The 27,116-nt window shown below is 39.2% G+C and overlaps 1 protein-coding gene across 1 annotated transcript; it reads left to right on the top strand.

Moving 5' to 3' along the window:
• The first annotated feature begins 215 nt into the window (after positions 1–215).
• On the top strand, positions 216–26,563 carry HSPA4L (heat shock protein family A (Hsp70) member 4 like). Its single transcript, XM_084285502.1, has 19 exons — positions 216–375; positions 4,289–4,346; positions 5,750–5,890; positions 7,586–7,708; positions 8,910–9,009; positions 10,826–10,959; positions 11,937–12,181; positions 12,313–12,389; positions 13,587–13,738; positions 14,241–14,347; positions 14,740–14,873; positions 16,078–16,280; positions 18,394–18,495; positions 19,008–19,145; positions 20,055–20,180; positions 21,305–21,412; positions 22,492–22,611; positions 23,191–23,352; positions 23,778–26,563. Exons 1-19 carry the CDS (start codon positions 269–271, stop codon positions 23,970–23,972), a joined length of 2,532 nt encoding a protein of 843 aa, XP_084141628.1. The 5' UTR covers positions 216–268; the 3' UTR covers positions 23,973–26,563.
• The last annotated feature ends 553 nt before the right edge of the window (positions 26,564–27,116 follow it).

Raw genomic sequence — 27,116 nt, 5'->3', positions numbered from 1 at the left:
GCGCCGCGCCTCCCTTCCCCTCCCCTCCCCGTTCCTTTCCAGATCTTTCTGGAACGCGCCGCCCGCAGCCCGCGCGGCCCGCGCAGCCCGAGCCCGGCCGGAAAGAGCCGAAGCGGCGGCGGGCGGGCGGCACCGCGCCTGCGCGGGGGGGCGGCCCCGCCGGTTGGCGGCCGGCGCTCCGCAGTGGGGGGGGGGGGAAGCGGAGCGGAGCGGGCGGGAGGCAGCAGCAGCAGGAGGAGGAGGAGGAGGCCGGGCGGGGAGCGCAGCCATGGCCGTGGTGGGCATCGACCTGGGCTTCCTCAACTGCTACATCGGCGTGGCGCGCAGCGGCGGCATCGAGACCATCGCCAACGAGTACAGCGACCGCTGCACGCCGTGAGTAGCGCCCGGCGCGGCGGGAGCCGGCTCCCTCAGCGAGGGGGGCCCCTGAGGCGGCGCCTGAGGCCGGGCCGGCCGCCGGCCCCTCCGCGCGCCCTTGAGGCGGCCGGGCCGGCTCCGGAGGCACGGCGGGTTGATGGTTGATCTTATGCCGGCTCCGCATCGCTGGGGTTTCGTGCAGCAGAGCCCCCCCTGCGCTGCCGCCGGCCCTGCGGCACCTGCGTGCTCGCCGTGAGGAGATGGAGAGGCGGCGGGGGGGGACGGGCCGGCCCCGTTTCCAGGGGATACGGCCGGGCCGCGGGGAGCGCCGTCTGTGCGTGCCCGGAGGGGGTCGGGAGAAACCCTAAAAGCTCCAGGTTTGGGCAGTGCTTCTCTTTGTAAAAGGAATTCGTAGCCAACAGCGGAAAGTTTGGGGCTGTGTAAGGCCATGCGAGGCCGTCATAACTTCAACATCGCTGTCCTTGTGATCTCGAAGAAATGTAGGCTTTGGTTGGCTTTTTAAGCTTTTTTTATTTTTTAAACGCAGAAGGAAGTTGAATGTTACCATACGCATACTGTCTGTTCAGAGTATGCTCTGAAAATATTTTTTACGACCTAGATGAAGTATCTTGCCTTTCATATTGGGAAGTCCCAAGGAGGAGTTACCCTTGTGTAACTTGATGAAAACAGAACCTCTGGGGCCTTTTAATTCTGCTCAAGGAAGCCCCTGGAACTTTGGCCCTAAGAAACCCCAGTCTAGGGCCGACTTCCTCCCCCCTCAGGACAATGAGTGCTGCCAGTTCTTAGCTATTCGTGGAGTGCATTCTTTGCAGGTAGACGTTAGGTAGGTTTTCTTGTATTTAATATTTTTCACTTAAACTTACAAGTAGCTGTACTTTCAAGATGTGTGTTGAGTGATTGTGAAAGGGAGTTCAAGCAGTCTGTAAGGTAGTGCCTTGAGTGCAGAATACGTAAAGGCAGTATTGACCTCACTTAATGACGTTTCTCCTGGCTTTTTTTTTTTTCTCTTTCTCCAAAGTGCACTATAAAAGGGTTATATAACATAGAAAGGAATTCCTTTTCTAATGGTAATGTCTCGAAGCAAGCTTAAAAAGAAAAAGGAAACAGAAACGTTACAGGTTTATTACTGTTACAGAAGCTTACCATAGTAACTAAACCTTATTTTAAGCAGTTTGGGGCTGATATAATGCCTAAACCATCAAAACTTTTCCACTTACTTGCTGCGTTGCTATGCTCAACGAGCTCTCTATTTATACGTTTCTATAGGGGTGCTTACATCGCTTAAACATTTGACGTTAGCTAATAATTAACATTGGTTGGATACATCCCAAATACTTAGGACTTAATTTCAGATTTACAAAGTTTTGATGTTTGTTGTGTCAATGTAGTGTGATGAAAAAACACCTGAACTGGCTCTGGACAAGCTGGTACGCTTCTGTTCACAGTATGTTATTAAGCCATGTAAAGATACTGGGTTACGTCCTAAAGATAGGACAGTCCTGGCTGTGCTGTGCAGGGCTAATTACTCTTTCTGGGCAAGGCTAATTAGTGCAGCCAGCGCCTACCTTTTGGAGCTGATTCAGATAGCTGTGCAATACTGTTGTGGACTGTACAGCTTGAGTCTAAGCATGCGGGGTAGAGCTCAGGAAGACAGCGCCACATTATCGCGGTTCCATACAGCTCTCTTGGAGTCCTAAACCCAGTGTCCCAGTTGTAAAAACACTTGGGTGATTTGTTGCCTCCAACCTACCTCGTATAATTGAAGGCATGGGATTGTTAGCGCTTGTAAAATGTGCATCTTCTTTTGGCAGTGCTTGTCCTTAAGCTTTGAAAGGAAACATTCTTCCATTAAGCCATCCATTTCAGCAGGACTTGCAGTGTTTCTTCATGCTTTCGGCCTCGTTGTCTCTTTTGATGTTAACTGACACCTCATTTCTCTGAGCTGAGAACTCCAGCAGGTCAGATGCTGCGTGCATTTCCAGTGAGCCTGGGGTGTTAGCTCCATGGCAAATGGCGCTTTCAAGTAGTATGCCTCACCACCAGGGTTTCGTGGAGAGGAAAAAAAAGTGATTGCTGATAGCTCATAATTTTTTAAAGCTATTTTTTCAGACCACATGTAATTAGTGTAATCACAAGCTGTAATTAAAACAATGATGTAGCATCTTCTTCAAAACAGTGAGTGGAGAGGGTTGAAATGTCCTGGTGAGGAGAGCTGCTGTTTTAGAAAGGTCTCTGTCCTGCTCAGATCCTCCCTTCCCATTAAGCCGAGGCGGGTGAGAGGCAGGCAGTGCAGTTGTGGGACCTCATTTGTTTCCTCCTGGTGGTGGCTGTGCTTCCTAGAGGGCTGTCTTGGATATGGCTTCAGCATTTGGAGCTGAAGAGGACAGGCGCCTTCTGGTTTTTGACATCTCAGCCTCCCAGCTAAGGGAGAAACCACCTATCTCCTTGTGCGGGAACTGGCTGGAAGTGAACCATGGCAAGACTCATCGGGTTGAGTGGCTTCAGACTTGATGTTTCATGCCCTGCCTAGGGGTATTAGCATGTAATGCTGCCTGTCAACAGAGGCAAATCCCTGCACAGAAAACGTGTAATATAATAACAGTAACAATTTGTAATCACAATCCATAAAATAAACGTATTATAAACTGTTTAAACAACATGAAAAATAGTAAAAGCTTTTCTTGAAAACTGAGTTTGTGTTTGAAAATGTAGGGCAGCATGCTGTCAGTGTGCAGCAGTTAAATCCAGTGAAGGTTGTGAGTGTTTAGGGTGGTGTTGCAGCCCAAGAGGTTGCTAGGTAATGCTGCCAAATTGGATGCAGCGCCCTCATGTAATGAAGGAGGAGTGGAGGCAGAAAGTAATCCATTATAGTGATCTTATGCATTCATTAAACAGTGAAGAGTAAACCATATGAATCTGGGTTGTATTTGTTATTTACTGCTGAATTAGTTTAGACAGATTGGTTCTCTTTTGGAAACAAGAACTTGAAAACAAGTTTTATTTGATATCTGTAGAAACAAAGCAGATGATGGTTACTTAAGGAAAAGAGCACCACTGACAGTACTTGGAAATGCACTGACGAGCTGATGTACTGATTACAGAATAAATTAAAAGTAACACGTAGTAACCACATATTGGTGGAGCTGTTAACGGCTAAGGTTACACTTCAGTAGCTGTTTGGGACAGTTGGCTGAGGCCATGAGCAGTGCTGGTGCCTTGCTACCTGTATTTCTCACCGGTGCTGTTGCTCTTTCAGAAGCAGGCCGGTGCTTGGTGCTGTTGGTGCTGTTGCAGAGCTCCGGGAAGCCAGCAGGGAGGCAGCCAGGTGGCAGCTGGTGTCCTCAGGTGGCCTTAGCTGGAGCCGAGGCACAGGGGTACACGGGAAGCAGCAACTGTGGGTGCCACAGCCACTTGGAGTGCCCCAGCCCTTGGTGCTTGGCAGCTGGTGTGTTTACCTTGGGCTTGGGGGTTACTCACAGTTGCTGTCTCGGTGCCAAGGTGTGGTGCTTTCTGACTGCGGGATCAGCATGTTGAGAAAACTTGAGCAGTAGAGCTCAGGGGTTTTAACTAGACGGCCCAGACCTTGTCTGGTTATGACCTGTCACCCAAAACTACTAATTCCGTACCTTCGTGGCAGGATCTGTGGAACACGTTAGCTTTAAAGGATTCTTTAAATGCAGAGGATACAACTGCAGTTGCCTGCAGTTTCTAAATCAATTTGCAGAGAACAAAACCAGAATTGCACTGCAATTTCTGGTGCTTCATGCAGTAATGCTATGAAATGCAAGTGTGTTTTGCTGCTGTACTTCTTGACTTGTTTCTTTTGTTTTGTTTTATTAAAGTAATGTAGAAGTATTTTATAACACTTCCCTTTAAAGCTGAATTTCTTTTGTTTTCTTCTTTTACTTAGAGCTTGTATATCTTTAGGATCCAAGACCCGGGCCATTGGGAATGCAGCAAAGAGCCAGGTAAACAGACAGGGGCGATAGGATTATTACTGACCTGACTTGTTTCATGTTGAACTGTGGAAAGAGAAGTAATGAATAAACTTGGTCTTTTAAAGTAACTTGTCTACTACAAGTGTACGTTTCACAATAATGCTGCATCAATAGGACATTCACTATTAAATTTGAAGCGCTATTTCTCCATCATCTCCTCATTTAGAATACAAAATGAAGAGAAACAGGGTAATCCCTAGTTTCTTTCCCAGTAGAATATCTTTCTCTTGACTACTTGTGACAGCAAGAGTAGAATTCATTCTCAAATCTTCTCCTGAGGTGTTGAGGGGGTAGGGGTACCATACGTATGGTTTTGAAAAGTTGAAACAAATTGAAGAACAAAAGCTTGATATAAATACTAATTCTTGGTTATGAAGTTAAATTTATGTGCCTGTGCAATTTAGTGTTTTAATTTGGAACTTTGAAAAGAAGTACAACTCCCCCAATTGTGTTTGACTTCATTTGCAACCTAGGAGAACTGCTTTGCAAGAAAAATGCTTAAAAACTTGTAGTAGTCCTGAAAGTCAAAATAGATTAAGTCTTCCCCTCTCCTTTGCATTCATGCATCATGTTGACATTCTGAGGGGACATCTTTCCCTGTAGTAGTGGTCCAGTAGGCAGCTGGACCTGAATGTGGCAGAGGCTGCATTGCCTCTTGTTCCATTGCCATTTTTGTTCCATGAAACTTTACACCGTTCATCTGAACTCAGCCCCTGAACTTGCTGGTGAGAAGGTGTCCTGTCAGTAATTTTTCTGACTATAATCCTTGTTATTTAGCCTAGTAAACTAGACCAGTTTGTGCTGGAATAGATTACCCTGGAGTAACTCCTTTTGATAGCTTAATTAAATATATTGTGTTAGCATTTGTTCAGGTCCTTTGTTTACTTAAAAATCTGTCCTTAAATAATTCAGGTAAAACACTGACGAGGGAATAGGTGTGGGAAGATTTTATGTCCAGATGGAATCTGACTTAGAGCTTAATTTTAAAGGAAGTGGAATGCATTAATTTGTCAAAGCTTCATTTGAAGTTAATGTAGGTAATAGCTTAACTTGTTGCTGTAGACCGCCACTGCTGCAGTATTTAATACATCCTGTACTGCATACTATATTGGGAAGCTCCTTTAAATTAAAAGGTGCAATGAAAATTGATGGTAGCAAGCTAATGGTTATTAAAGAGGGAAGCAAACCTGAACTTTATAATGGAGACCATAGATTAAAAACAGGGTGTTTATTTCCCTGCACCCTTTCTTTTCCAGTAAATGTGTGGGGCTTAAAATAGATCTTTGGGATGTGCAGTAAGCTGAACAAAACAAGAATGTGGTCTTCTGTAGTCTACACGTCATAGGTAACTAAAGATAAAATGTCTTTCACAGATTGTCACAAATGTAAAAAACACATTGCATGGCTTCAAAAAACTGCATGGAAGAGCCTTTGAAGATCCTTACATACAAGCTGAAAGGGCCAAACTTCCTTACGAACTTCAGAAGATGCCGAACGGCTCTGTAGGAGTGAAGGTGAGAGCTTCATACAGCGTATCTCAAGTGCTAGAGATGAGTGCTTGAAACCTTTGCCACTTCATACTTGAATTGTGTTTTCCCTAAAAAAAACTCTAAATATATTCTTGTTTTTGTAAAGAAATGTCAGGTGATAACCTGTACAGTAATAATACCTTTTATTTCATGCAAAGCCTTCCTTGGCATAGTTTAGCTATGTTTCTCATTCTTCCCTATAATTCATTAATTTCTTTCTGTTCAGGAAGTTCTAGAGTACTTGTTCTATATTACATACTTGTGTCTTCTGTTAAATGTAGTGTAAAAATGTGTTGTCTTCTGTTGTACGGGTGTGCTATAAAATGTTAATAACTAACCTCAGAAAGGTTAAGCTTAGGTTTAATTACCTTGAATAAAACTGTGTAATAAATCTGCTCTGCTCAAAAGATGAACATTCCTTTCCCTGCAGTAACATTCACTAAGCATAGTACTTTGTCTGTGTGAGATGTCTGTTGAGATTTCTCGTCAATTTTACTAGCTTTCTGTAGTCTCCCTTAGTAGTTTGTAGTTTACTAGATTTACCTTCAAATAGCTTCAATTACAGTGTGTGATTGTTAGTGACATCTCAATTTGTCTGGAAATGCAGAGACCAAGTGTTAGGAAAACAGGGTAACTCTCTGAAGATTTAATCTGAACAAGCTATTTTTAATTTGCTTCCAAACTAAATGGTTGGAAACTGTACTTTTAAAATTCAGACTTTATGGCTTCAGTCTCTGAATACGTCTACCATTAGCAGTTTAATCTAGATCAGGAGTGTGCTTCCAAAGTAAATCTCCCTGTCATCCTCACTTAGCTTGCACTTCGGGTTGCTTTGTGGAGGGACTTTAGACCACATGAAGTGAGTTTAGTTTGCCCTGTACAGGTACTTATTATCATAGTAATGGCAAATGTAAATAGAGTTGCTGCTCCTCTTTCTGGGTTTCCATGCACAGGAGTGTTTGTGATTATTAAATAGCAGGAGTTCAGGACATAGACCTCCTGTGAAGCTTCCTGATTCAGATGTACTTCCCAAGAAGAATAGGGCAATTAGGCTTGCCTTGTTTGTGGAAAGGAGTTGCCACACATGTCTGAGTGACCCTTGCAGGAAATATGTTCTTGGGTTTTCTCCAGAATTCCAATTTTTTAGCTTGCATTAGGAAGAATGTGATTCTACGTATGTTTTACACTTCTTTTCAGTTCCAAAACCACCCAATAAAAGTACTGCAGTGTTTAGAAATAGCCCCTTGAGATAATTCGGTCGTCAAGGTTTTCCACAAAACGATGGTCAGCTAATTTGAACCATTTACAATTCGGAGTAAGTAGCATGAATCCATAACATCAATTCATATGGAGAGTTACTTGTGTTCAGTGTGGTGTTAAACTTGACTCATTGCTCAAAACTATAAACATGTCCAAACTGCGTATCTCAGAGAAGAGGTGATTGATGTGTGAAAGGATTTTTGCTGGTATTTGTCTATTCTTTAAAAAAAAAAAAAAAAAAAAAAAAGGTGGGGGGGAGCACATTTTTCTAATTTCATTTTATTTTGAAATATTGTACAAAAATCTTCACTTGCCTTCTGGTCCAGGAGAAAATGCTTGTTAGTGCAAAATTATACCCATTGCTGCTGGTAAAGCTTAACATGATAACATTTATTACAGAATTGCAATTCTCTATTTCAGGTGAGATACCTTGATGAAGAGAGGCTGTTTGCAGTTGAACAAATTACAGGAATGTTACTGGCCAAGCTTAAAGAGACTTCAGAAAGCGCTCTGAAGAAACCAGTGGCAGACTGTGTCATCTCAGTAAGTTGTAATACCACGGTTCTGTTTATAGATAACTTCACATAAGCTAGTATCATTTATGCCATGGTACAATGGGAAAGAGATGCAAGTAGTGGGTAGAAATCACATTGCCAAAAAGTTGGGCTTTTATTACATTTTTTTTCCAGCTGGTAATGCTTTTGTAGTGATGTGTGTGAAAATGGAAATTTTTGTTAAAATTTCTTTGAGAGAGCATACTACTTAGGTGATCCAGGCTGGTTCAGTGCTACGTAATTTGCCTGCTATAAATGAGAAGTATTTTATGTGTAAGCACTTCTTTTCCAGTCCAAAAGTTGAATTCTTTGTAGTGTAGTTGAGAGTTGCCTGAAGTTCATGTCTCTGAGGATAACAATACTAGAAAGAAGCGTGAATTGCCTGCATTTGTTTGAAAAGGTCTTTGTATCTGGCCTTTAGCTGTTAGAAATCTGCTTTGATCTTTCTTCTTGCTTCCTTATGGCATACAAAGACATGTACAGAGAATACCTTCCATACAAATAACGATTCTTGGTAATAACCCTGAAGTGGTAGCCAACAGAATAGAAACTAGAAATACAGCCTTGTATCTTAACTGAGTGCAGCCATTTTCTACATGGGCTTTGACTGTGCTTTGGCTCTTTTTGGTGGAACTGAAGATGGTAGGGGACTGTAAGCTGGAGCTGTCATTTAGATGATAACCAAAAAATTTCACAGCTGGACATAGCTCCAGTTGTAGCGCAGAGTGGTGCTGGTCAGTGGTGCTGAAGCTAAACTTAGTGCTGTTGAGCTTCTGCAATAGCTTTTGGGGGGGGGACTTTTTATTTATTCCTATTTAATTTAGCAAATTTGTTTGACTTCATGCTGTGTAAATGTTTACAGAAACTTTCTTAAAATGTTTTGAACTGGTAATTTTAAGATCAAAGGTTCATCAGAAGAATCTGAACTCTTTTTTTGGTGCATAAGTGCACTGTTTAAAACAAGTATGGATTCCACTTAATTTTTGTTATGTTTTGAAATTTTAATTAAAATACACAGTAAAATGAATTACTTAAATGTTTTACTTGGACTGCCTTATTCATCTGAGGTTAGTTTGTAACAGTTTCTTGTGGTTTTGAAATTTATAGGCTTCCTTAATGGGTAAGTCTGACTTTTAATTTAAAGAGGTTCATATGTCATAATATCCTGTGTAATTATTTCTTGGAAACAGGTACCCAGTTTTTTCACTGATGCTGAGAGAAGGTCTGTAATGGCAGCTGCTCAGATTGCAGGACTAAATTGTCTGAAGCTGATGAATGAAACTACAGCAGGTAAAGGCCTAAGTGAACAGAAATAAAGCAGCAATGTGGATAAATGCTTTTTTAACAGCTCAAGCTATTGAATCTGCAAGGGCGATGACACATTACAGTTACACAATTAGGAGCTTGGGAAAAAGCTATCCGGACTTGTACTGCCCAATCCAGCTTGGGAACTGGAAACGCAGTAACTGGCAGTGGGGTGGTGCTCAGATTTTATGAGGCAGGAGGAAAGTTTGGATTTCGTAACCTGAATACAATGCTACTTGAAAATAGCTCCTCTGCTTCTGAAATGAAGGGAGGAGGGTGTCTCTGCCTACCTCTGCTGTACCGTGGAGCTACAGCAGAGAGATCCAGAAAGCCAGAGCTACTATTGGAATCCCTTAATAGCCTAGCTGGGATACGCACCTGACCTAAATTCTCAGTTGTTGTATTAAGATAGTACTATAGTGTACTATTATCAGATGTAACCCGCATATTTTCTGTCTGAAAGATTACAGTAAATACATTACTTAACATAGATCTGTTGTGGGGTCTTTTAAGAGTGACATTTCCTGTGACTTTGCTCTACAACACACTTCCAAATGACCTCATTCATGTCTCTTTACTTACAGTTAGCTGTTAATAAAGTTCTCCTCTCCAAAGTTAAATAAAACAAGGATATAACAGATTTTTCTTTCCAGCTTATTGGCTATGCTGGAGTAAAAATAAATCTTGTGGAAATACTTAGGGAAAAACTTTTTTTTTATTGTAATCTAATATTTACTTGAAATAAAAGGCTGTTAAGGGAAATCTCAAACTGTGTAGTTCAAATAACTTCCATTTTTAACTACTACTCATGTATGGTTTAAAAGCTGCCTCTACACAAACTGCGTTTCTATGGAACTTTCTTTCAAACAGACCTGCTGATCTTATATAGAAACTTCAGTTATGACTTTTCAAACTATTCAAATAGAGTCAAACATAAGTCTGTGGGAGAATGACAGTTTAAGCTTATGGAAAATCTGTCAGTTGTAGTGTTGGCACAACTGTTTTTTGCATAAAGTGAGTTACTTACTGCCCTTTTCTAGTTTTTGATGTGTTCTGTGGTAGGTTATAGAAATATGCTACGCTTCCTGGGAACTGAATTTGGAGCGGTTTAAACCAGTAATTTCATTTTTTTGTTGTTGTTTAAATTTTCTTTTAGGAAGTTTAAACCAGCCCCTTGAATGAAGGCTGGTATTGAAATCTTAGTTTCTTGTAAACCAGTTTTGAAAACGTTTTTTTCTTGAACATGTTAATTTGAGTACAAGCAGAACTTTGTGATGCTTTAATGTTAAACTTTCACTTGACATTGATTTCTTCTGTTGACAGTGAAAAAGACTGTTTTCAACATCCTAGTTTTGTTCATGATGACTTTATATGAACGGTCTATTTTTGTTCACTGTATATGTACACCTCTAAAACAGAAAATAAAAATAACTGTTCTGATAATATCCTAGATCTAAAAATTTAAAATTTATGATGGAGCATGTATTACTAACTTAATGTGCTTTGGAGGCACACAGCATGTAGTTGCTTTTGGAAAGAGAGATGATACAGAACACTTGAATGACAATTATGAATGCATATGATATAATAGTAAAATTGGAAATCAAATAAAAATAATGTGGCAACTCATATGGAGTAAAACTCATGTCCCCTTGCACCCTTATGTTCTATCTGAGTAGCGTAATGGAGGTAGTCAGAAAAACTGGAAATAAGCAGCATCCTCCTTTTGGTAGTGCCTTTAATGGATGCTTTACATTGGTACACAGCTTTGCCTTAATTTCTGTGGGCTGTTCTCTTTCAGTTGCACTAGCCTATGGAATATACAAGCAAGATCTGCCAGCCTTGGATGAGAAACCAAGAAATGTGGTCTTTGTAGATATGGGGCATTCTGCATACCAAGTCTCCATCTGTGCTTTTAACAAGGGAAAGCTGAAGGTAATCTTCTAAGTCATACAGGAAAGTCTTATATTCCTAAAGTATTTAATAGAACAGTACTCAAAATACTGTTTGATGGGAAGATTTTTAAACTTAAAAAAAAAAAAAAAAGGTAAATTAGTTTTGAAATTCAGAACACCACAGTTTTCTGATTTTTCTTTTGGCGGTTCTAGCAAAGCATTTTTTGTAAGAATGCAGAAATGAAGTAACCCAAAGGGTGTTTTCAACAGTGCTTGACAAGCAAATGCAAAATGCATGGGTTTTGTCATTTTTCTATCTGAATGAAATATTTGTGTATTTTGGTAATCTCACAGCTGTTGTAGTTGAGCAACTTGTTTACCTATAGGGAATTGTTGAATTGCCTTAAATTGTTCTATGATGATTATTTTTCCTGCCATGAATGTGAAGGTTTAAAATCTAAATCCCATTGAACATGAAATAAAACTGTGTTCACTCTGTAGTTCTGAGAGTTTAATCTTTGAAGTTTGAGCTATTGGTGGTTGAATGTTTTATAAATGTCTTTGCTGTCAAAATGTGGTCTTCATCTGAAGTCATGTGGAAGATGATAACGCTTGTTTTTTGGTTTTTGTTTGTTTTGGGTAAATGTCATAGAACTAGTAATAGCATGAGAAAATAGCTATCCTAGTCTGCTTTTTCTTTAGTGAGCTAGTAAACTGAGTAGGGGGTGTAGCATGGTAGAAAAAAGCATGATAAATGTGATGTTTTTTCTTAAAATAATAGTAGTACTTTATTTGGCAAGGGCAGAAGCTAATTGAGAAGAGTCATGCTGTTTTTTTTTTTTAAGTTGTTTCACTTACCTGACAGAAGATGGTGAGAAATCTACAAGGGATTCTGTCACATCAAACCTGTTTTTAAAGGTGCTGACTTGTAAAACCAGTGACAATATGAGAGCTCTCTCTATATCTAAACAAATATTTTTTTAATAATTTGTAATTCATTCTTTCACTCTTACACAGGTCTTAGCTACTACCTTTGACCCTTTCTTAGGTGGAAGGAATTTTGATGAGGCACTGGTAGACTACTTCTCTGAAGAGTTTAGGACAAAATACAAGCTGAGTGTAAAAGAGAATCCTCGAGCGCTGCTACGATTGTATCAGGAATGTGAAAAACTAAAGAAGCTTATGAGTGCAAACGCCTCTGACCTTCCACTCAATATTGAATGCTTCATGAATGACCTTGATGTCTCCAGCAAGATGAACAGGTACCATGGTTTGTTGTCTGTTTTTTTTTCTTTTGTTTTTTTTTTTTTCTTTTGTTTTTTACTGAAGTGTAGTCAAGTGCGGTATCTCAGCTGTCTTCTTGTAACATGAAACGTATGTCCTGTTCCTGCAGAGCTCAGTTCGAGCAGTTGTGCGCTGCCCTTCTGTCCAGAGTGGAACCTCCTCTAAGAGCTGCCATGGAACAAGCAAGTAAGTAGGAGCTGGATACCTTTGGTTCTAGAAAGTAACTAGTAATGCAGTTATCCTAGATCTCTTTAATGATTATCTCTTTAATGTATTTTTTGTATTCATTAGAATTGCAAAGCTAAGTACTGAAAAGTTAAATGTAAGTTCCATTCATATGCTTGTCATGTATGCATGATCCCATTCCTGCCTCATTCAGTGCACAAACCACTCTGCAACCCCGACTTATTGACCCTCATTCACCCTGTGAAATGGAAAAGGTTGGGCCGTGGAAAGATTATTGTTTTTTAAAAAAGTGGGGGCGGGGAAGGGGAGGGCGAACACAATTGTCATTCTTTACTGGAACACTTTGCAACTGTCTGGCCAGCCTGTTCCATATGATACATACATCTTCACTGACCTGAGAACTTGGCAGTATATTCCTAAAATAAGTTACCTGCAGCATGTGCAAATAACAATTCTTTTGTATAGTGTGCTGTAAAGGAGAGGAATAGACTTTCATAGGAAAAGGGTTTATGCAGTTTTTAGCATCTTCAACTAAAAGGGAAAACATCTGCTTATTTTTGAGTTGGCTCTAACTAATGCTGGAAATAAAAACTTGAGTAACTGCTGAGCAAAACCATACAAGGACTGACAGCTGTTTGAGATCTTGGGATCACTTCCTCCACATATCTTGAATCCAGAATTAAAGTTATCCTGCAAGCACAGTTTAATATTTATACATTTTTAGTCAAGGGTTTTTTACGTATTGGCAACCAACATTAAACCAAACATAAGATGTTTGGGGTTTATGTATTTGGGGTTTATTTTGTTCCTACTTGGGAGGAGTGAGGTATTGGCACCCAGTACTACAGGGGTGCCAAAGAAAACCTTATCACACGCTTGGGTTTATGCCCACCAGAAAGAGGATACATACAGACAAGGCACTTTTGAAGAGCAGCTGTCATCAAGTAAGCCCTATTTGATGCTTCGCTTCTGCATTTTTCATGATTGTGAAACCAGAAAATTGTGTAGTCTGTAGGAAGGATGAGGATTTTGAGTAAGACAGAGCACTATGAATCTGGTCTTAAAGGTCTTGTTGGCTGTTGAGTATATTCAGTGCTTGTGACAGTGCATAGAAAGAGAACTCGATCTTACTTTGGTTGTCCAAAGACAGCTTTTTGATATATTGATGATAACTGAAGGCCATGCACTCTTTTCTAGAACTTGACCGTGAAGATGTCTACAGTATAGAAATAGTAGGTGGGGCTACTAGAATTCCAGCAGTGAAGGAACAGATCTCTAACTTTTTCTGTAAAGAAATAAGCACCACACTAAATGCTGACGAAGCTGTTGCGAGAGGCTGTGCCTTGCAGGTATGGATATTAAAATTCAGTATTGCTCATTTAATGTGTTGTGGTCTACTGCAGTGTAACTAATCAAAACCAAGAGGCATTGTAGATGAAAGAAGACACGAAGTCGTACTTGCTACGTTAACAATAGGTGACAGTGACAATGTCAGAAATGATTGTATTAGGTTTGGTAGCTTGCCACTGTGTCCCATTAAAAGGAATGGTCTTGTTAGAGACCTGCTAAATTTGATGACCTGAATTCGCAGTTCTACTTCATGTAAGTCATTTAGAAGCTTTGCTTCTATCTTTAATGACCATCACTCAAGAAGTGGCGTCTTTCAGTTGAATTAACTTTCTACTACGAGTAGGAAGTTTCTGTTAAAAAATACGGTGGCAGTCAGGACCTCCATGTACTTGTATGCATTGTAACCTTTCTACGCCTTTCTTCATTGTAACCTTTCTTTTCTAATTATTGTACTTTATTGTGATACATGGATGTAATAAAATTCTGGTCTTTGTTTTCTAGTGTGCAATTCTTTCCCCAGCTTTTAAAGTGCGTGAATTTTCCATCACTGATGTTGTTCCTTATTCCATAACGTTAAGATGGAAATCATCTTACGAAGAAGGAACAGGGTAAGTTGTACGATGCCTGCTAAATAAACATGGGGTTTTATGTGTGTATTAAGAAAAATGCTGAGCTGTGTGGAAGACCAGGCCTTCAGAGTTCTGAATTAGCTATTGGAGCAGTTCTTTTATTCTTCTCTTGTTTTATTTCTTGATCATTAATTGGAAATACAGCTTAAAAATGAAAAAGTTGTGTGAACTTATTTAGTTTTGCTAAAGTGACATAAAGTACATAGTCCATTTCGAGACATACAGCCCATTAATGTGCACCTCTTGTCAGACACTGACATTCTAAGTAAATTATTTGGTGGCTTGTTCAGTATGGCTGCTGGTAGTAAGGTAACTTGATTATCCATTGTATTATGCTCAGTGGTTTAAATTTACTTAATGTATCATTTTAGGGAATGTGAAGTCTTCAGTAAGAACCATGCTGCTCCATTCTCAAAAGTAATTACTTTTCACAAGAAAGAGCCTTTTGACCTGGAAGCTTACTATACCCATCCACATGAAGTGCCTTATCCTGATTCAAGAATAGGTAAGAACACATGAATTAAAAAAAAAAAAACAGCTTTTGTTGACAATGAGAAAGGATAGTTCTCCTTTATGTAAGAGACTTTACCTCCATATTTCCTGGATTATAGAAAAGCCTCGCCCCTTTAGAAAGGCTCAAAACAGTCTTCTTGGCTTAGGTGCAGTGATCAAACAATATCGATGTCATCTTACGGTAGTTACTAGGAAACTTATTTTCTTCATCATTTCTAAATGTTTTAAAAATGTAGGCACAAAGAGATCAATGCTCTATTTTCTGGTTCTTGAAGCTTGTTTAAAACGGAACATGATCCAATGTGCCCACCAGCCTAGATTTTTTCAAAGAAATTGGATCAAAGGAGCTGTTGATGCTTTATCTGTCTAGATAGGTATTTGTCATGTCTCTTTCTGCTAATATGAGAAAATACAACATAGGTGTCCCCTGAATGTAAACATCTGTAGTAAACTCTAATTGCATCGTATGAATTAGTTTACTTGTAGCTAATCTTGCTTTATTCATGATTTGTAGCTGACTGTTCAGGGTCTTTAAGGTAATTGATTTTATTGACTAATTTCTGTCAGGTATAAACTTGGTAATGCCTTCTAGGAGTGTCTTTTCAAGATGTCTGTCATCTTCAGGAAGGAGCATTCTCATTTATACATACGCACCCTGCATTACTTCATGTTTGCAACAGTTTTGAGAACATCAACCTGACTGTTTCTGGAGGCCTTGATAAACACACCATTTGGTCTCCAAAATGTGCAGTGTATCTGCATTATCAAATTCAAAGGGCACCTTCCTCTGTTACCATTTTATTTTTCAGTGCAGAGATAGTTGAATGAAAGAAACCGTTTGAGGCAAATCACTGAAGTTTCTTTAGTGTGATGGTTTCGAGAAGGCAACAAAGAAGTGTAACATCTAATAATGTTATGTTGAATGCTTTCCAAAATTTAGATAAAAAGCAAAAGTATCTTGTGGCTGTACAAATTAGCAATAAGTGAGGAACCAGATTTTAATTTGTGAGGTAGACATTACATTGTAAAACAACTAAGTAAGAAGTTTCTGAATAGAGTTGATCTGATAGAGTTGCTATTTAAAACAAAAACTTTTAAGTTGTGTATCTTTCTTACTTTGTCTATTTGTATGTTTTTGTTGTGGTGTTTTTTTTTGTTTTTTTTTTGAACAATAATTAAAATCTTTTGTTTTAAAGGGCGTTTCACTATTCAAAATGTTGGTCCCCAACACGATGGTGACAATTCCAAAGTGAAGGTTAAAGTGCGTGTCAATATTCATGGCCTTTTCAGCGTGGCTAGTGCTTCTATAATAGAGAAGCAGAACATAGTGGGAGATCACAATGACACACCTATGGACACTGAATCATCAAGTAAGAACCAAGGCAGAGATGATGAGCAGGTATGTAAACTTGTAAATATCTACACTCCTTGTAATTCCGACAAGAGAGCCGATAATTGGCGATGAAATCATAGTGTATAGCTTTTGAAAATTGCTACTTCTCCACCCTTGAATGATTTCTTCAGTTACATAACACGTTTCTTCATGATTGTTTATTATTAAAGTACTGGTACTATGATAACAAGAGTGTAAAACAACTAGATTGCAAAGAAAATAGTTCTCATTGTATTTTACCATCTCTCTACTAGTCTTTGTATTATGTTGGTATCAAAACGTTACAATTAATTTGCCAGATCACAAAAAGTGTTGCTGTTTAAGTACTACATTTTCATAGAGTAGAAAAACGTGATATTTTTTCATAAACCTTTCACTTACAGCACTACACTACTGGTAGTTCTTATAAAATGGCTTGTAAGCCTGGGGGAGGGAGGGGATTAATGGGTACAAATGTGTAACAGCATTGCTACCAGTACTGAGAGGTTAGGATTTCAGACTTCCTTACCTCACTATAGTCAGTATGTTGAAGTACTGCGGAGGTGCCTGCTCACAGTGTTCTGCTGTCAGTTTTCCCATCCAAGTGCAAGGAGGATTAATTTCATTTCTGGTGTCTTGTATACTAAACAAAAGTACATGGCAAGTCACAAGGTGCAGCTTCGGTACTGATCCTCCAGGTGTGAGGCCTGGGTACCTGGGAGGAGTGTTTTTGCAGCTGGGAGAGGTGCCCCAGTGGTGGCCTGCAGCTGCTCCTTGTGGACAGGTGCTTTGCATCTGGGCTTTGTGTCCAAGTGAAGCACTTGATAGTGATGTAGCTGGCACTTCATGTTACCAGCATGCTGCATGTGGAGGTTACTAAGCTGCGTGCACTGTGTTCAGTGCAAGAATAATCACTTCCATCCTCAGGCTTTCTGTTTGTTAGTGCCTCATTCATCCTAATACATCTTCTGTGCTTGTCAGCAATTTCCTTTCATTATTGAGGATGATGCCCCCGACTCTGATGAGGAGGTTTGTGGTGTATATGTGTACTTCCCCCCCCACACCTCTAGCTTTTTGTGTAGGCAAGACAGTTCCTTCTGGTTGTTGCCTTTCCTGTGTGAACAGTAAGAACAGTAAATACGTATTTTTTTTATTCTGAAATGAAAAAAGGTGGATAAAGTAGCCTACTTACCTTCAACTTCACCATTACAGCTTTGCTAAATCAGCTACAGCTAGCCTGCAACATGTTGCACCTGTACTAGTTTGAAAGCTTTTAAATAATTAATTTCTTGTATTTCCCAGAAATAATGGCAAACTATTTTTACATGCGTATGTGGTCTGTGAATCCACGCATCTTAATTCCTTGTAATAGAGGTAGTCTTTGACCTTTCACACCTCAGCTGCTGCTCTATATTTATTGATGGTCTGAATGCCAAAATACTGGAGTCATTTTGAAAACTTGAAATTTCATTAATATGCTGTTGAAGGATTTTGTAATGACAACAGGGAATAGCATAACTTGAGTCTTTCAGTGATGTCTTCAAGACACTTAAATTTAAAATAAGGCATAAGTGAACTACAGATAAATTTGAGTGAAAAATGGGGTGGCAGGGGAAGGCAATCAGTTATGTGCTCTAAAAGGCTACTACAGAAATGATTTTTTCATTGTCCTGTGAGACAGATGCAGGTAACAATTGCAATGATTGAATTACTTCTGCTTTGATTATAAAGCTTAAAATTGAGGGGAGAAATGGTATTTGTTCCAAGTTCTGGCTGTTCCATAGAGAATCTGTAGTTACTGTCTGTGTTGGTGTTGTGTTTCTAAACCATTATTTGCATACATTTCATACGTATTTATTTTGAAATTAAAATGGAGTATTCACTGGGCTTAGTATAATATTATGGATGGTAGCATCATAACTATTTAAAAGGGGGGTGGGTCAAGTGGAATCTCCATTTAATTTGAGAAAGATACAAATACAAGTAGCATTATCAAAATGTCTGTTTAAATACAGTGAATCAAACTTTTCAAGACTGAATTTTCCACTTCATCTGTGATGTAAGTTGGCCTCAGTCTTAATGCAAAGGTTTGCTGTATGATTTATGTAATTTTTTTTGTTTTTTTTTTTTTTTTCCCTAGGATAAAATGCAGGTTGATCAAGATGAAGGTATTCAGAAGAGTCAAGCTGAACAACAGAGCCAAGCAGATGAGGAAACTGAAAATGCAGGAAACGAAACAAAAGTTTGTATTCAGTATTGATAAGGAAATGTAACATTGTTTCCCTTAGACATTTTTGCCTAGTATTTTCAAATTTATTCTCAGTCTTAGTTGCGATATGTAGGGACTGTATTTGGAAGAGCACAGCTAAACTGAAATGGTTGAGTTAGAAATCATACCATAGTGCTTACATTTTCGACATAATATGCAGTCAAGGCTTTGAAGTAGGTTTCTTTTACTTAAGGTAGTTTTATAGTGAAGATGGAGTTCAGGGCAATTTAGGCATTATACAATTCCTTTAGCTTTTCAGCAAGTTTTCTGAAAAGCTCTTCATGTTATGTGTAAAGGAATTAAATACTACAAGTTTGGTTCAAAACTAAGGTAATGGTGATTTCAAATAGCAGATGTATAATTTTGTACTTTGTGTATGTGCAATTAATTTGTAGCTCTCTTCATTAGTTTGGTTTGTCTCTTTTTGAGCATAAATGTAGTAATATTTCTGTTCCTTAAAGTTTCTTAAAATGTAAATCTTACAGGTTGCTTCTGGAGACAAGCAAGATAATCCAACCCAGCCAAAGGCTAAAGCAAAAGTGAAGAGTATTGACCTACCTATACAGGCAAGCCTCTACAGACAACTAGGACAAGATCTTATCAATTGCTATATAGAAAATGAGGTAAGGAGCGTAAGCAGATGATGACTCTAATGTCACTAGATAACTATTTGGAAAGTGTTTGCAACCATAAATGTTTCCTAATTTAGAATTTCTTGGGACTTTGTCTTCAGTTATGGGGGTTTTCATTTTGCTGTTTCTGTTGTTGTTTTTTTGTTATTGGTGGAGTTGACCAGTTTTACTAGTAAGCTGAACTATCCAGGTCTGAGGTGAACCTTTTAGCCTGTCATTACTGAACAATCAGTGCCTTTCTTAGGCAGGAATTTCGTAGGATTTCCAGTAAAGGCTGTGCAGTATGTGACAGGCATGTGAGTTGTTACTGACTGACCTGATAAAGGTCAGGATTTGCACTTGCAGACTTCTTTTTTTTTGGTGGTCTATGGAAGCCATGTCCTTGCTAGACCATCTTTTTTGTCCTTCAAGTGATGTATCAGCAGGAAACTGGAAAGTATTGCATATAGAAAACATGGCTTTCAGAGGATCCTGTCTAACTTCATAGGTGTGCCGTGTCTGCTATTGTGATGATCATACCAATTGAAGTTCCTATCTGAAAGCTGGTCATGGCAAAGAACAGAATACCTTTTGTAGGGCAGAGTAAATCCTAGTGACTTCTAAACTGAAGCCAGTACTTCAGTACTTTACTAGTGTTGTCTGTGCTGGTCAGATTGTAATTTTTACCTGATCCATTTGTTTTGAAGCACTTGCTGAAGTGCTCCTAAATGGGAACACGCTCTTGTCCCCCTTTCCAGTTCTAACTGGGTGTGAAGAGAAGTTACGCAAAGGTGAAAGTTTAATCTGTAATTGTGAATTAATAGGCTTCTTGAAAGTTCTATAGTACGCTTCGAAAAGAGTAATGCTCAAGCTTGACACCTGAAATGCTTTGAGTTTTAACTAAGTTTTTATCTGCCCTAGGGGAAGATGATGATGCAAGACAAACTAGAGAAGGAAAGAAATGATGCTAAGAATGCTGTTGAGGAATACGTATATGACTTCAGAGACAAGCTGTGTGGAGTCTTTGAGAAGTTTATCACTGAAGAAGTAAGATTTGCCTACGTTTCCACTGTCAGATGGGGGGAAAAAAAAGCTTTAAAATTCAGTGGTATATGTAGAGGCTGCAGGAATCTGTAGGACTTGTCTCAGAACGTGGAATGAATTAACTTCACAAAAGTGAAGTTCAGACTATGCTTCAGCCTGACATTGCAGACAGTACAGAATTCAGCGTATTTGCATGTCAGAGAAGTTTCTCGGCAGGGAAGCGTTCCAGATGTAGGCAAAACATTCTGTGGTTAGGGGTGTAGGAAAGCAGGACAGATCAAAATGAGCATAAATGGGTAGGAATAAATGAAAATGAGCAGAACATAGCTGTGCTGTATTGATCTGCATTTCATTAACTTATAAATACGGTGTTTGCCCCACTTACAAGTATGTCGAAGCTGATGTGCTGTTAAAGTCCAACTAAAAGATGGTAAAGTTTGTACACTGGGCTTTTGCAAAAGCAGTAGTGAAAGATAACTTCTGTAACAGTTTATCTGTAACAGCCATTTAAATAAGTGGCTGGTACACAGGCAGTGAGTTGTCAAAACAACTCTCCCCTAGCTACACATGTTTTAAGGCCTGCTCTTGTTAATTATGAGTACAGATGGCCTTCCAGTATAAACTCAAGGATCTAAGGCTGTCTTTCTCATACCAATTTCAAAACAATCTCTTAAATATATTAAGGGCATAAAGAAGGTATTAATTTCCAAGTAAATAAAGATAAGGTCTTTATCTTTGTTTACAGCTGATAGTTCAAATAAAACTATCTGAACTTCAGAGTTACAGATGTGCACGTGTGTCCAAATATTCTGTTCCTCTCTTGTGCTATCAGAGAACCTGAACAGCAGGACTTAAGATGTAAAAAGAATACACAGGAATCTTATTTAGCGATGTTTATGCTTGTATATGAAACTAAAACAGAAGCTGTACAGCTTCCAAACTTCACCTGCAAATCACATTAGTAGGACTGTATTGCCTTTTGTGTCTTTCTATAAAATCCTGTTTTTGAAGTCTGTTTTCACCAGTTGAAGGCAAAGGAAAGGTGAAGGAAACAGGTGTGTTTTTGTTCAGCAGTCTCATTTGTATTGTTCCCTGCCAACCTACAGTGTCTGTAACTTGCTTCATAGGATACAAACAAGCTGACTTTGATGTTGGAAGACACAGAAAACTGGCTTTATGAAGATGGAGAGGACCAGCCAAAACAAGTGTACATGGATAAGCTTCAGGAATTACGAGTAAGGCTCTAAGTGCTTTTCTAGAAAAAAGGCATTGGGGGCTGGGTGTATACATACACATGGCTAATGTAAGCCAAGCTGTTGTGCTGAGGGGTGTGCATGTCCGTACCCATATGTGAGTCTTGTAAATCACTCACTTCAGAGGACTGACATCCAGGTTGTGTATGTGGCTAGTGTCCAGTTGTGCAGTGGATGCACTATGTAGAACTAGGAATACAGGTTGTTCTAATGGCAGTTGTGCTTCTAATTTGAATAGTCGCAGTGAAGCATTCGGTCTTGAGTGAGAAATAATAGAATTGCTGCGATAACTTTATGTAGTTTTTGCTACAGACTGGAAGAGGCTTTAGAGTAATTGACTGTTCTCCCAGGTATTCAAAACTACACTTGAAAACAGATGCTCTGGTTTTCTTGTTTTAAATAGTCTTGCATAACTATATCATAAAATGCGATTTTTGGACTAACCTCTAATGATAAAGGCTGAAGAATGCGTTAATAGCTGCTTCAACTGTACCATTTAAGTAGTAATGACCAAAAAAAGAAACTGAAGTCTTCCAGTAGTCTCAAGGGCAAACATGAATTTTGATGACTACTTAGTTTGTAAAAATCTTTAAGGATACATCTCTAACTCTTTGAGTTCCAACTGTTTTCTCTTCAGTTAGGTTTTCTTTGTGGGAAGGGGATGTAAACAGCGGCGTGGGCAACTACCTTGCCTGGATACCAGTATTCAACAGAAGAAAAAAAACATGATAAACCTAAATATTTATTGACTATTTTAAAATTCAAACCATGTGTGCCGATCTGTGTGCAAAATGTGTATTGTTTCTCCTGCAAGTGTGTTGTCCCACAAGTTCTTTTTTCTGAAAATAACTGCGAAATACTAAGCTATATAAGGGCAGAAGCACTACTTGTTCAAAGTTGTGGGCTTTTTTTGTTGCACTGAAGGAAAATGCATAGATTAAGCTTTGGAATGGGTGTGAAAAGGACGAAAAAGCAGTCTTCTTTCTGGTGCCATGTTTTATTCTTTGACCGGAGTATGCTAAACTTCTATTTTGTCAAGATGTTTGTGCTTGTCTTTACAGAAATTTGGACAGCCTATTCAGGAAAGATACATGGAACATGAAGAGAGACCAAAAGTTTTAAATGAACTCGGAAAAAAGATTCAGCTCCTTATGAAAGCAGTAGAAGCATACAAAAATAAGGTAGAAGCAAATTATTTAGGGAATGAACTATTATGGATGTGTGTTTGGTTGTAAGATTATTTTCAGTGCTGAAAAAGAAATCCTATTTAGATGAACTTTTAAGCTGCTCTGAAATGGCTGTTGTGCTTACATTCCTGAGAACTTCAAAAATCATTCTTGATCGTTAGCAAAAAAAAAAAAAAAAAAAAAAAAATTCTTCATGAATGTGAATTAAACACAGCCATGTTATTTGTGGTGGCTTGTACCATTTGAAATGGTTATCTCAACTTAGGGTTGTTACCTGTGTTTTTATAATTAACAAGATAGTGTTTTGGGGTTAGTTACTTGGGTGAATTGTTGTTCTCTCGAAATTTCCTTACAAACTTGCGCTTCAGCAGTGTGCACTTAAGATCAAATTTCCAAATATGTCTAAAAATAATATCCTGTGTTCAGTACTACAGTCACTCTTCATACCAAACTCTAGTTAGAAGCCCTTCTTTCTAGTGGGTTGTAGCAATGTTACCCTATTGTGTGTCCCTGAAATTCTTAAGTGGTTGAAAAGCATGTGCTAATTGATGATATAAACATCTCTCTCCTTAGGATGAAAAATATGATCACCTAGACCCTGCTGAGATGGAAAAAGTTGAAAAATACATCAGTGAGGCTATGAATTGGTTGAACAGCAAAATGAATGCCCAGAACAAACTAAGTCTAACTCAGGATCCAGTTGTCAAAGTGGCAGAAATACTGTCAAAATCCAAGGTAAAAATTGTCATAAATGTTGTATTTTAATAAAGGTTTCTTTAAAAGATTTTAGCCTCTGTATTGAGCTAGGATACAATACCTACAGAGATCTTCAAAGCTCTGGTAAGAGTCATATAGAGGGAACGGCAGTTTTATCAGTGTTAGCAGTCCTAGCTCTTGACTTGCAGCCAGTACCTCTGAATAGCCCTTAAAACATTCAGAGTTAAAGCATCAGGTTTGCTAGAAAATAGATTGCTGTAAGCCCTTCAGCTATTGGAAGGTTCTTTTGTTTTCTGTAAAGCTTCTAGATTTGATAGAATTGAGAAGTCTAGTCCTTGAAGTTTGAAGTCTACATCATTATGAACCTGAAATAAATTGAGACATTCTATGGTAATGAAATTACCGTGCCACCAAGTAACTTCTCTCACTTCTGTTACAACCAGGAACTGGATAGCTTCTGTAATCCTATCATATACAAGCCCAAACCCAAGGTAGAACCACCCAGCGATGGGCAGTCCAAAGCTAATGGTGAACACAATGGACCAGTGAATGGACAGAGCGGTACTGAAACAAGACCTGATCCAGCGAAGGACAATTCTCAGCAGACCAAACCATCTGGAGAAATGGAAGTGGACTAAACCTTGCTTTTCTTTTACTTAATTAAAATAGTGCAAGTAACCACAGGGTCCATTCTTTTTGTCTGGTACACACCTCAGATGTTGAGTTATTCTTAGCCAACCTTCTGTCATTTGTTGCTGAGTAGTTTTGAAAGTGTTTCATATTAAGTACACCTCTGATGTTCATTTCCACTGATGCTGCTTATGTGGAGCTTTAGCCAAATGTAGATTGTATAAGTCAGTTTAAGCTTTCCCAATATATTTTATATCAAACATACAGAATTGATATATAAATGGCAACAATCTACCTTATTTAAAGCTTTTATTGTGGATAAACCTCAGCTCCTTTATTCAGGAAAGGATACTGTATTGCACTACTGATGCTCAAGTGTAGATCTAATTGCATCTTTATTTTGGAAAAATATTGGAATTGAAGTGGCAAAACTTGTCACTTGAAGCACTGACCTTTTCTAGTTATTGTATTGTTATAATTTAAATATTAAAATAGAGGTTAGTTGGCATACTAGTCCATCTTGTTGATGTACCATGAAAATTGTACGGTCTCTTTCATATAAACTAATATAAGCTTAAACACTTCTAGACTCCCATACCACTAACGAGCTTAGTTACAAAATACTTTATAATGGCGCTGCCATTTGCTGAAATGAAATGAATGGTCTCGTTGCACATTGCTGTACATAATGGACTGTGCTTATGATAGGGTGATGCCAATGATAATAGTATGAAGTGGTAGAATATACAGGGACTGTTGCATAGCTTTCCCTTGAAAATGTCTTGCTGCACATGTTGTTATTTCCACTTCCATTTTTGAATGAAGTCTGCATCTTGATCACATGTTATGCTGGAGAGGAGAAACAGCAGAAATGGCGCTGTGTGAGCTGGATATTGGCACACCTAATTTTGAAGCTGCTTAAATCCTATTTGTGGCAAACTTGAAACAAATACTGAGCGCTTACTTAACCCGTGGTACTTGACATACACTCTTTTGACCAAGGATCTAAATGAAAGAGCATACAAACTGGATATTCACCCCAAAGATGAAATTGATGATACTTGATGAAATTGGAATTGCTTACCTGTTACCTTTGCTCATTTACTTTCTAATGAAAGTGTCATGTTACATAGCTAAGTCACTATTTTCTTTGTCTTGCATGTCACGAAGATCCAATGTCTGTTCATACATTTATAGGCTTCTGCTAGTTACGGAGTTACTGCTGCACTTGTTAAAAACAAGCTGCTTTACTTCTGACTTTAAACAGCTCTATTACCAGAACAGGAATGAGGAATGGGCTACTCCATGAAAAGTGGTTTATTAGCTACGTCAGCCTGAGAGTGAGATAAATTGCAGCGTAACATTTTACTGACATGAATTCCATTGTAGATTGGTGGTTATCTGTTCAGGTGTTAGGTGTTCCAGCAGCAGCTCTCCTGTATAAGCTTGTTGCTCTCGTAAACAAGCCAAGGATTGTGTTCTTGCTTCCAGCTTTGGCAGCTGTTTTATCTTCATCTGTGCCCTGATGCTACAAGAAGAGTCCTAGGCCTAAGCTGTGGTTGACAGAAGGGAACTGTACTCTGCACCATATTCACAGAAAAAGGAAGCATCACTTACAGATACAGCTATAACTGCTGAACTAGCTCAATGCTGGGATTGTACTTCTATGACTGAGGTGCAGGCACCTCCCCTACTCAGTGAGTTGTGGGTGGTGTGACACCTTGCATTTACTTTGTGAAAGCTCTTGAACAAAAGCTGAGTGACCTTGAGGCAAGCTGCAGCTACTCTGCAATCTCAGTCTTGACTTCCGCTGCTGCAGTCGCACATTTTTGGCACCCAAGTGGTGCCTGTGCTTCGGTGTTAATTGTCCTTTGTGTAAGTCAGTACATGACTGAGCAAGCTTCCAGCCCATAGGCTTGAACATTATGAGCATCTTCGTGGCTTTACCATAGTAATGTAATAACTAGAGTTCTTAAGTATTGGCTTCCTAAAACCCATCTAAACATTAATTTGTTGAGTAAGTAGGCTTCCTGATACCTAGCAGAGGAAGAGCTCAATCACTGGAAATCTCCAGTGTGCTCTCCAGTAGCTGAAAGGTCAGATGTAAGAACAAAAAATGGTTCTCCTGCTCTTGGTCATTAAATTCTCAATGTTATACTGCAAGCAGTGGAAGCAATTTTTATGCATAAAGGCCAGATAAATTCTACAGCTGTTTAATATGTCAAGCTTAAGCCGATATGGCGAAAGTAATCTTAGTAAGACTGTTTTCTTACTAGAGTAGCGTTTTGCTGTGCTCTGTCTCTAGATGTGGAGAGTATTGCTACATGTAGACTACAGACAGCAACTGGTTGCTGGTAACAAAGTACATGTTAAGAATTCCGTTTGTAAGGGCAAACTTGGTCTTTCCAGAGCAAGTTCAATATTAACGTGTGAAGGTGTTGTTAACGTGTAATCTGTTTTCTGTTACGAAGAAGAAAACTTTACCAGGTCATAGACATAGGTGCTCATCTACTCAAACTATGCACAACTTGAACAGGTTTTGCACGTCAGACTCCTGAGTTACCTTGTGGCCACCCTGACAGCATCAGAATGAATTAACCTTTACATCACAACAAGCTTTGGGGGGGGGGGGGGGGGGGAAGGGGGAACCAACAGTAGTGTGCTACCTTGCATCTTGGATAGTTTAAAAAAACAGGTATTCATTGCTAACATCCTATTCAATGCTTCCTGTTCTGTTGAGGACAAGATGGTTTCTTATGGTTGAAGATGTTCCCTCCATCCCATAACGATAAAATAGGAAGCAACACTATCTTTATAAAGGCAGTAGAGTGTTTCTTGTTTGTTGGGGGGGCGGGGGGGGGCAGAGGAGCAGCCTACAAGTTTATGTAAAAGTTCAGTTACAAAACATCACAACCCTTTCCTTCTGCTTTACCAGCAAGATCTTTTGCTTTCCTGTAAAAAGTACACATTCTTTCCCTTCTATCACGCTATTTTAAAAGTCAGGCTTCTCTTGGGAAGTCACATCGATGTACAGCACAGATTTTAAACCATCACTTAAGCTTGTGCACTCTTATGTTCATCTGACAAGGGAGTTTTAACAGTGTATACCTGCCTTTGTTGCTTGGTCACTGAGTTGGCTATGTATGTCTGAA

The sequence above is a fragment of the Netta rufina genome (genome assembly GCF_964035555.1).
Source record: "Netta rufina genome assembly, chromosome: 4".
Lineage (NCBI taxonomy): Eukaryota > Metazoa > Chordata > Aves > Anseriformes > Anatidae > Netta > Netta rufina.
The sequence above is the reverse complement of the archived record's forward strand: the minus strand, read 5'-3'. Positions and strand labels throughout refer to the sequence as shown.

Bases quoted from the DNA above. Each gene is read 5' to 3' on its own strand.
- HSPA4L (XM_084285502.1), top strand. From the start codon at position 269: ATGGCCGTGGTGGGCATCGACCTGGGCTTCCTCAACTGCTACATCGGC. The intron at 12,390-13,586 runs GTAAGTAGGAGC...ACTCTTTTCTAG, and splicing joins AGCTGCCATGGAACAAGCAA to AACTTGACCGTGAAGATGTC. The intron at 14,874-16,077 runs GTAAGAACACAT...TTTGTTTTAAAG, and splicing joins TTATCCTGATTCAAGAATAG to GGCGTTTCACTATTCAAAAT.